The 10,551-nt window shown below is 35.5% G+C and overlaps 1 protein-coding gene across 1 annotated transcript; it reads right to left on the bottom strand.

Annotated features, from left to right (window-relative positions):
• Positions 1-7,885: 7,885 nt before the first annotated feature.
• LOC108362375 (homeobox protein 2-like) lies at positions 7,886-8,694 on the bottom strand. Its single transcript, XM_017615308.1, has 3 exons — positions 8,653-8,694; positions 8,204-8,520; positions 7,886-8,069 (listed from the first exon to the last, which is right to left on the bottom strand). The coding sequence occupies exons 1-3, from the start codon at positions 8,668-8,670 to the stop codon at positions 7,886-7,888; spliced, it is 519 nt and encodes a 172-aa protein (XP_017470797.1). The 5' UTR covers positions 8,671-8,694.
• Positions 8,695-10,551: the final 1,857 nt, after the last annotated feature.

Genomic DNA, 10,551 nt, shown 5'->3' on the forward strand with positions numbered 1-10,551 from the left:
TCTTGTTGCAATTATTATTGCTGTTATTGTTGTTATTGTTGTCGATTACTGTTGTAACATTAACGAATTCAAGGTCGCCAGACAGCCACTCTACAGCACCTCTCTTAAGCCATTCATCTTCACACTCGCTGCCACAACAGTTTCATTCTCCTCTTTTCTTTCATTTGAGTATTAAATTCACTTTTAATTTTTGCTTTCCCTTTCATTTGCTTAATCTACCGTTTTTCCCTTTTCGTTTGTATTGGTATTCCCCACAACTTGCTGGTGCGGTTTTGTCTAAGTATTGGTATCGACTTTGCAAAATTAACACCTCTTTGCTAATTGCAAGTTTTATAATGTTTAACGCTTTGGTGTAGCTGTATGCATGCAGTGTATTTTTGATTTATTAATTGTGCGCACACACACACCTATATACATATGTAAATATGTATGCTTATGTTAATATTCATATATCAATCAATATTTGCGGATTTGTTATGCAGCGAAGGTACATGGTGTGGTCTTTTGGTTTCTTGTTTTCTTTTCGAAATTTGTATGGCTTGTCAAATTTTATTTGAGTTTATTTCTTTATAACGGGTGATTTTTTAAGAGCTTGATACCTTTTTTTTTAAAAAAAACGCATAAAATTTGCAAAATCTCATCGGTTCTTTATTTGAAACGTTAGATTGGTCCATGACATTTACTTTTTGAAGATAATTTCATTTAAATGTTGACCGCGGCTGCGTCTTAGGTGGTCCATTCGGAAAGTCCAATTTTGGGCAACTTTTTCGAGCATTTCGGCCGGAATAGCCCGAATTTCTTCGGAAATGTTGTCTTCCAAAGCTGGAATAGTTGCTGGCTTATTTCTGTAGACTTTAGACTTGACGTAGCCCCACAAAAAATAGTCTAAAGGCGTCAAATCGCATGATCTTGGTGGCCAACTTACCGGTCCATTTCTTGAGATGAATTGTTCTCCGAAGTTTTCCCTCAAAATGGCCATAGAATCGCGAGCTGTGTGGCATGTAGCGCCATCTTGTTGAAACCACATGTCAACCAAGTTCAGTTCTTCCATTTTTGGCAACAAAAAGTTTGTTAGCATCGAACGATAGCGATCGCCATTCACCGTAACGTTGCGTCCAACAGCATCTTTGAAAAAATACGGTCCAATGATTCCACCAGCGTACAAACCACACCAAACAGTGCATTTTTCGGGATGCATGGGCAGTTCTTGAACGGCTTCTGGTTGCTCTTCACTCCAAATGCGGCAATTTTGCTTATTTACGAAGCCATTCAACCAGAAATGAGCCTCATCGCTGAACAAAATTTGTCGATAAAAAAGCGGATTTTCTGCCAACTTTTCTAGGGCCCATTCACTGAAAATTCGACGTTGTGGCAGATCGTTCGGCTTCAGTTCTTGCACGAGCTGTATTTTATACGGTTTTACACCAAGATCTTTGCGTAAAATCTTCCATGTGGTCGAATAACACAAACCCAATTGCTGCGAACGGCGACGAATCGACATTTCACGGTCTTCAGCAACACTCTCAGAAACAGACGCAATATTCTCTTCTGTACGCACTGTACGCATTCGTGTGGTTGGTTTAATGTCCAATAAAGTAAACTGAGTGCGAAACTTGGTCACAATCGCATTAATTGTTTGCTCACTTGGTCGATTATGTAGACCATAAATCGGACGTAAAGCGCGAAACACATTTCGAACCGAACACTGATTTTGGTAATAAAATTCAATGATTTGCAAGCGTTGCTCGTTAGTAAGTCTATTCATGATGAAATGTCAAAGCATACTGAGCATCTTTCTCTTTGACACCATGTCTGAAATCCCACGTGATCTGTCAAATACTAATGCATGAAAATCCTAACCTCAAAAAAATCACCCGTTACTAGTCCACATGTAAATGGCCCTTCAGCTTTACAGATAAATATGTAGGTGACTGCGAATGTTGCTGGAAATGGCACACCCTATCCATTTTCGCCAAACAGAAAAGGATTAGGCGATCGATTGAATGAAGTTTTCATCTTTCTTCTATCCCATCGATGTTTACAGCTGTGAAACATTCAATAATACGAGTCTGTAGTTTTTTTTTAACATTTGAGTCGAATTTTATCTTCACAATCCTTCGGTAGCCTTGAACATGAAGTAGCTGAGTTTATGGAGGAAATCCCTCTCAATGATCAAGGTATTCACGGCGAATTGTTTTTTTTTTGTGGATGAGAAATATAAAAAAAGAAATACCTATGTTCCTAACAGGTTCAGCAAGTGTTTCCAAAGAAGTTTGTGACAATAACGGTTCTAGCCTTTATAAGATCGTTGCGCAAATCTTTTTGTGACAGATCATTGAAGCATTGCTGAATAAAATTCCTAACAACCCAGCCTGCAACTCTTCGTCATCTCTTATGTTAAGGTTTCCGGACCACTGCTGTGTTTTCCAGAAAGCTATCGATAAGCTCTTCAACTGTCAATAAATGGGGATGCGTTTTGTGATATTTCGAGAACGTTCAGAATTTGTTGGGAAACTTTCGGAGTTTTTTCGGGAACTTACAGAAAATCCAAAACTTACGTATTTTTTTTTTTTTTTGGAAATCCTTCGTTTGGATCTTTTTTGTGCCTGAAACTTTCGGAATTTTTCGGTTTTTTTTTTATGGACGGAATAATCTTAAGTCTGCTGACCCATGTTTTTATAAAAAAAAATATCAAAGAAGTTTTAGCTTGAAAAATATTGTAAATATTAAAAACGAAACATCATTCCTCCATTTTTCACTGCCACTGTAGGTATGTGCATAATTGTTGAATAAAACTATAAAAACAATACAAAACATGCAGTATTTTTAGGCGAACACCAGCTATTGCAAACTGTCCATCTAATGCAGAAAATAAAGCTTTTGCATAGCTTAAACTAAGATTAACAAATATCAAAGCTTAAATATACGAATATTTAACAGTTTGAAAGCTTTGCTAATATTATTGTCTAGTTGACTTGCTTAAACTGTTAGCTCGAACTAAGCTTAAAAGCTCCATCTTAACTTTTCTAGCCAATTTAATTTATGTATTCATTTTAACATTGGAACCGTTTAATATTTAACGCATAAATTATGTAAATAAATGTCTCGTCTTTTCATAAACCAAGCAAAACTATTTCGAAGGTTGTGTCATTTGAAGCGATTAATCATGGTCACTCATAGTACTAATTGTAAACAAAAGGTTAATGAACCAAAAAAAATTGTCACTCAAAATAGATTTCCATAGCTTAAGGCTGACCTCAAAAAATTATGAAAAAAAATGTGAACAACTACTGGGCGTAGAAAAATTAATGAGTTTTCTCATTGATATAAAGGTAGAATTGGTCAAATAAATTTTTATTTATATCTTAAAATGTATCTAACTAAAAGGTGCAAGGTAAATGGTTGTAAAAATGGATGAACAAAAATTTATTTAACCAAAAATGCGGAGCGAGATAAAAATATTATCTCAATATTAAAGGAAATTACTTATATTTAAGTATAACGAAAGCGTCAGATGAACAACATAAAGTTGGATTTAGAAATTTTAGAATTTTTATAGTTCACACTATTCGAATCATTGTAATCCATTGGAGATGCACCAAATTGAGGCAATAGATACATAGACTTAAATATATTAATATTAATATATGTATTTGTAGGCCAATCCATATTAAATCGACCTATGGTTAGAATCGACCATTTGGGATATGGATGAATTTTAGTCAGAGCTTTTCTTTTATTAAATAACGAAGTTCTGCCAATAGAAAAAGCTCCCTCGTCAAAAATGATACTGAAGATGGCATAACGCCGAAACTAGCTTGTTTCCAAATTAAATTTGACAAAAGAGGGAAATTCGTTGACAAATACATCACAAATCCTCCCAGTCGGAAAAAAAAACCTAAGAGAAAATAATTATACAAAATTCTATATTTTACAATTTTCAGGATTTTGTAAGTTTATTTCTTGAATACTTCAAAAACTATCAAAGTTTCAAATGTGGCTGTGGTCTCGTTTTGAAAGTAATGTTTAGGGCTATAAAGAAAAAAATTTATACAAAAAACATTCGAACAATTAAAAAAGCGTAAAAGCAGAAAATTATAAAAAATTTTTGGCTCAAGTTTTTTTTACAATACCTTTAACTGATCTTAAAAATCTTAAAATTTTTAAGGTGCTTTTTTTTAAGTATGAACTTTTTAACTTTGGACAAAGAAATTTGTTTGGCAAATTTTAAATAAAGTAATATAAATTTATAAATTCAGAGTTTGTAAAAAAATTTTTCATAAATTCTTATCTTAAAAAACACCAGTTAGAGGAATTGTATAAAAAATTATGCAAAAATTTATAAAAGTTTTTGCTTTTGAGTTTTTCTGCATTTTAATATTCTGTAATTTTTTTACTTCTCGCATCCTTTTTAAATATACTTTTTTATATAACCTTTAAAACGAGTCCAGAATCATTTTCGTAACTCCCATGGTTTTTGCGATGTTTAAAATACAAAATCCCCAATTTTAATAGTTATAATTAAAAAATTTTGAACTTTCAAAAAAAAACAAAAAGATTGTTTTCCTTCGGCAGAACTTCGTTGAATGATAAAAGAAAAGTTCTGACCAAACTTCATACAAACTTAATTAGATCGCTCGACGTGCTTTGCACCTGTTCCAGTGGATTGTCTGCTCTAATGACGGCCCAGTCATTCATGAGTATTTCTGGGTTTTGCTGCGGCAGGAGGCTCACAAGTGTATCGCTGTCCAAGGTCATCTTCGGCCTCCAAATGTGGACCCAGAGTCTTCTAGTTACCTCCTCATCCATCAGTTTCACCTTTAAAAGACTCAGCCTTGCATTTGCCTGAGAAGTCCGTAGAGAACTTATGTATGTATGTATGTACTTAAAAATACAACCACCCCTTAGAGACTCGCTAAAATTGTTTATCGGAATAAGACTAACAAGATTTTCAAACAGGTATTCTCGAATCCGTAAGAGGCTTGGCGCTGCCTGCGACCTCATCTACAAGCGCGATCTAAAGCTGATTCCTGGCCACCTCGCAGTACCAGTGTTTCGCCATTGGCTCTTCTCTCTGGGGGGCTATTTCCAGATCATATTTTCTCAGCTAATGTCTCTATAAAATCTTCATTCGGTGAGCTACGTTTCGTCATATGAGTATGTCTCTAAGTTGTGTACCTCCTGTACTTCTCCACCACATCTTTGCATTTACAACCATCTTTCTCACCTTTGAGCTGCAAAGAGCCGGCTGCAGCATTCATGGCAATCTTGAAGACGGCCGGATTGTGCCGCGAATTCAGCGTCACCCCAAAATACTTGGCTTAACTCTGATCTCTCTTCGGAGTGATCCCGATTCCGATTCCTTCTCGGCGCTTAGGATGCCTTCGGAGACATTTGTATGATCTTTGTTTTATTTGTTTCTTCCAATTTTTGAAGTGAAACTTCTTTAGCGGCGGTTGGTTTTTTGGGAGTAAATTAACAAATTCAACGGAAATGGTTTGGGCTAAAAGAAGTGCTTCTTGAGTATATGCACATGAAGACCAAAGTAAATTTAAACACTTTACTTATGTAAGGGTAAAGGTGAAGGGGAATATGTAGATGAAGAAAATGATAAACATAAAAGTAAAAACAAAGATAAATATAAAGAAAAAGATGAAAGTAAAGATGAAGATAGAGGAAGAAAGATTAAAATAAAGATAATTGTAGAGAAAAGGATATAGATGAAGAACACAGAGACTCAATCTGGGTAATATTTTGGGATTGTAGAGATTTTAGGGACTCTCGGGACTTATCGATATAAAAATTGTTATTTTTATCGGTTTTCTTATCGATACTTTTATCGATTTCGCTATCGAAAGTTATATCGATATTGTTATCGATTTTTCTATCCATATCTTCGGAACCTATCGATATATTAATCTATTTTGATATCGATATTTTGATGGATTTTGTTATCGATTTTGTTATCGATATTTTTATCGATTTTGATATAGATTATTTATCGATTTTTTATCGATATTTTTATCGGTTTTGTGATGGATATTTTTATAGGTTTTGTTATCGATATTTTTATCGATTTTCTAATCGATTTTGCAACCAATATTATTATCGAAATATTTATAGAGTTTTTCATCGTTTCTGTTATCGATATTTTGTTGGATGTTACTATGATACAAAATAGTTATGTAACGTAAGTTTCACTTCTCCAGTGTGGCCCAGGCGTACTCACTTTTTTTAATTTCTCTTCTCACGAGTATGCACAGAAGTGGCAGTCAACCCTGGTATAGCCGGCATACCTTGCTACTACGCTTGTTACAACCAATCTTGCCCATGCTGGCTACTCATCGTTCGGCACGGATTCCACACCACTGGCTTATGCTGCTGGGAAAAGTAAAGACAGTAGAGAGGTTGGAAAGAATGTATCGGGTGACGGCGGACAAAATGAGGATGATTGGGGTGGTGACGTAATTGCGTACTTCTGCGCATTGGAACTGCGGACTCTCCAATCCCTATCCAACTTTCATATGAGAAATAGTTGACTCCCGCTCTAACTATGACCAGAACCATATTCAATAAAGAACAAGCTTTCCCAATTTGTATAAAAGAATTCAAGGATTTCTTATGTGATTTTCACGATTTTTTCTATGGAACTTTTCGGGTTTCTCACGACTTTTCGGCATCTTTCCAGTTTGTCGAAAATCTTTCGTGTTTTATTTGCGATAAAATCAAAAATAAAAATAATTTTATTGCAAGATAAAAAATTTGCTCTTATACCGAAATCACTGAACCGCATCACACAGCAGTTTACTAGCCTTCAGCGTACGCCGCATCTCATTAACTTTAATATTCATTCAAAATTTTTAATGATTTTTTAATCGCCTGATACGTCTACAAATACAAAAAATACCTGCATTTTTGGCAGCGCAAGGTTTCCAAATACATACTTAAATGATTTATCTTAGTTTAAAGATTCATTGTGATTTCCTCTGCTGCTTTTGTATACATTTTACGCATTTCGCCTTACCCAATTGCATATTTTAGATAATTGGTTTTGTTTGCATCGCCATAAAGGTGATTAATAAATTTTAGTTTGTCTGAGATTGGCATTTACTATTTAAATGGAACCAGTATTTAACGACGCGCTGTGTTTTTCTCAGAATTTTAGAATTGAAACATAGTTCGTTGGTAGTTTGAGGCAGTGAGCGTAACTTGGTGGGAATTTCCGAAAAGAATTTTCAATACCAACGAAAAAATTGCTTTTACAAATACGAACTTGCAATGGTTATTTTTTGGTTTTAAAAAAGTAGTGGGAATAAATCTTAATCATTTTTTTATTTAAAAAAAAACAGCATAGCACTACAAATTTAACAACAACAAAGGCAACAATAATAATAACTTAAAATAATTGCTTACCACAATAACTATTTTGTGTTTCTACAATACTAAAATCTATCACATTAAAACACATGAGGCACCAACATACTAAAATACATATAAAAGTTTTTATGCTTCCGTATAAAAAACTCGCCAACGCGCATAAGAAAAGAAAAAAAATTAGGCTTTAGTGCAAAACACACACACAAAAGAGGAAAGAAGGCCAAGAGGTCAATGCGCCAGACACGGTTGCCATTTCAAAAAACGACGACGACGACGACGACAGCTTTGCGCGCTTTTGACCTCCTGACATGCTTTATGGCTTTATTGAGCAATGCGCAGCACGCAACACGCCATACGCGAACACAATAACTACTTCTCCGCTTCTTCTTCTTCTTCTTCTTCTTCTTCTTCTTCTTATCCTGCTGCTTTGTCTTCTTCATATAACTCCCCCCTTTCATGCCATCTCCCTTCAACTGCGCATACATTGATCTCACGCGCCCTTCCACATTTAACCAGCCAGCGATTGCAACGATTTCGGTGATAATTTACGATTTTTCGCATTGCCTCTGGCACGCATGCGCAGGGCCGTACGCTCTGCTGTCGCACGCTCATCAGACTCGTAGATATTGCTGCCGCCAGAGTTTGGAATGTAGCCGACCTCAGTGCGTCGTGTACCATCGATCAGCTGGTAACTGCGGTTGGGAGACAAGAAAATGAAATTGAAAATTTTGTAATCCTTTCATTCTCAGAATTGACAGCGCATATTATGTAATGGGTGAATGTAGACACGTAAATATGTAGCTGATGTCAGCGTTTAAATACTTACGAGAAGCGGTAGCCATCACGCGTGGGCACATACTCAAAGTCACCCAAGAAGATTTTTGGCAAATTTATTGCCAACAACGGATTATTGCTGGTTTGAGGTGCATTGTGTCTGTCATTGCTGTTATTGTGAATGTGGTTGTTGTTGTTGCTGTTGCTCTGTATGTTGTTGTTATTGTTGTTGTGAATGTTGTTGTATCGGTTGAAATTGCCATTTTGATTATTGTAGCTGCCATAGTGACTGCCGTAATGTTGCTGACCATCCGGATAATATGCCTCACTACAATGGAGCAGGAATGCGGCCAACGCCAAGAACTGCAGCTGCAGAATGAAGAAAAAAAATTAAAAAAAAAAAATTTTTTTAAAAATTTAAAAAAAAATTTTTTTTTTGATACACGTTCACAAAACCAAATGCACTCCTTGCAAAATGCACACTTCCTACTTGGCACTTACAATTTTTGAATCAATCATTTTCTTCCAACAATTGCTACTGTTCCTCTGCGCTGTCGCAAACAAAATGATTACAATGTGGCGCACAAATTTCTATTGTAGCCAAAAAATATTTCAAAAATCAACAGCGCAACACTTATGCATGTCTTACGAGTAGAGTAGTTAAATTGGTTTGCTTATCCGCCGCATAGAAGCTAGACGAAAAAAAAAAAACAAAAAAAATGCAAACGAAAAAAGTACCGAAAATAATCGAAGCAATAAAACAAACAAAACATTTCAGCGCGCACAGATAATAGATAGCCAAAGACAGCAATAATTACGGCTGCCGCAGCTGTTGCTACTACTACAACCGCTTACTATACGTTGGCGTCGAAGACGCTCTACAGCCCCGCAAAGTCGTGAGCAAATCAAGTGCTTTTTTGTTTTTTTGAGATTAAATCGTTACTGCATTTGATTTTCAACTCAAAATCCAAAAAGTTCCGCTGTGTTATTGTAAATCTTGTAGCTTCTTACCATTGGCAACTTAATTGCACTGCCAAGTTTGTTGCTTAAGTCTTTGGTTTTCTTATACACTGGCGGCCATTAGAATAGACTCGCCTTAATTTTTAGAGTTTTGACTATTTCTCCATGGTTTATTTTATTTTTTTATTCAACATTTTTTTATAAACGCCTGGCTAGGGCTACACAACAAATACCATATAAATGCCCTTTTCAAACTTTATACAAAAATTATAAGAATTTGACAAATTTTCACCAAATTTTTAAACTTTTTATTGAGAGTACCGTTGATTTTTAAGAGTTTTTTTGCTGATGGTATCACGAATTTTTTCCCATACAAAGTGTGCTCGACAATTTTTATACCCGAGCGCACTTGTGCACAAGGGTATTATAACTTTGTTCACATAACGGTTGTTTGTAACAGGCAAAACGAATCGAGATAGATATAGACAAATGTATACATAAATGATCAGGATGAAAAAAGAAATCGATTAAGCCATGTCTGTCTGTCCGTCCGTCTGTCCGTCTGTCCGTCTGTCCGTGTACACGATAACTCGAGCAAAAATTGAGATATCTCAACGAAATTTGGTATGTAGGTTTCCCTTAATCCAAGGTAGGTTGGTATTGAAAATGGGCGAAATCGGACTTTAACCACGCCCACTTCCCATATAACGGTAATTTCCAGAAATACGAAAACTGCGATATTTTAGTAACTACTGAAGATAATTCACTCAAAATTGATATTTACAATAATTTTTAGACGAAAAATAAGAATATTATAAATTTTTGGAAAATGGGCGTAGCCACGCCCACTTATGGTTACATGTGTATATCTTGGTAACCGCTGCACCAATTTCTTCCAAACTTGGCACAGTTGTTGGCCTTGGTACAGCATAAAAAATCGCCGAAAATTTTTAAAATCGGACAATAACCACGCCCACATCCCATATAACGGTAATTTCGAGAAATACAAAATCTTCGATAAATCAGTAAATATTGAAGCTAATTTATTCAAAATTGATGCTTGCAACAATTCTTTACCAAGAAATACGTTTATGGTAAAATTTTGGAAAATGGGCGTGGCACCGCCCACTTATGATCACATATATGTATATCGGTAACCGTTCTACCAATTTGTACCAAACTCGGTGTGGTTATTGTGCTTGCCACATAAAAGCAAAACGTTGAAAATTATTGAAATCGGACTAAAATTACGGCCGCTTTTTATATAACGGTAAATTTCAGAAATGCTTGAAACTGCAATATTTCACACCCCGGCTTATCATGTAGCGGTAGCTTTCGGAAAGGTGGAAAACATATATTTAATACTTGCGCCGGGTATTTAATGTTCGGCTCCGCCCGAACTTAGACTTTCTTACTTGTTTTTATATGGAAGAGAATGCC

The sequence above is a fragment of the Rhagoletis zephyria genome, unplaced genomic scaffold, assembly GCF_001687245.7.
Source record: "Rhagoletis zephyria isolate East Lansing unplaced genomic scaffold, Rhagoletis_zephyria_1.1 Rzeph_scaffold_00996, whole genome shotgun sequence".
NCBI lineage: Eukaryota > Metazoa > Arthropoda > Insecta > Diptera > Tephritidae > Rhagoletis > Rhagoletis zephyria.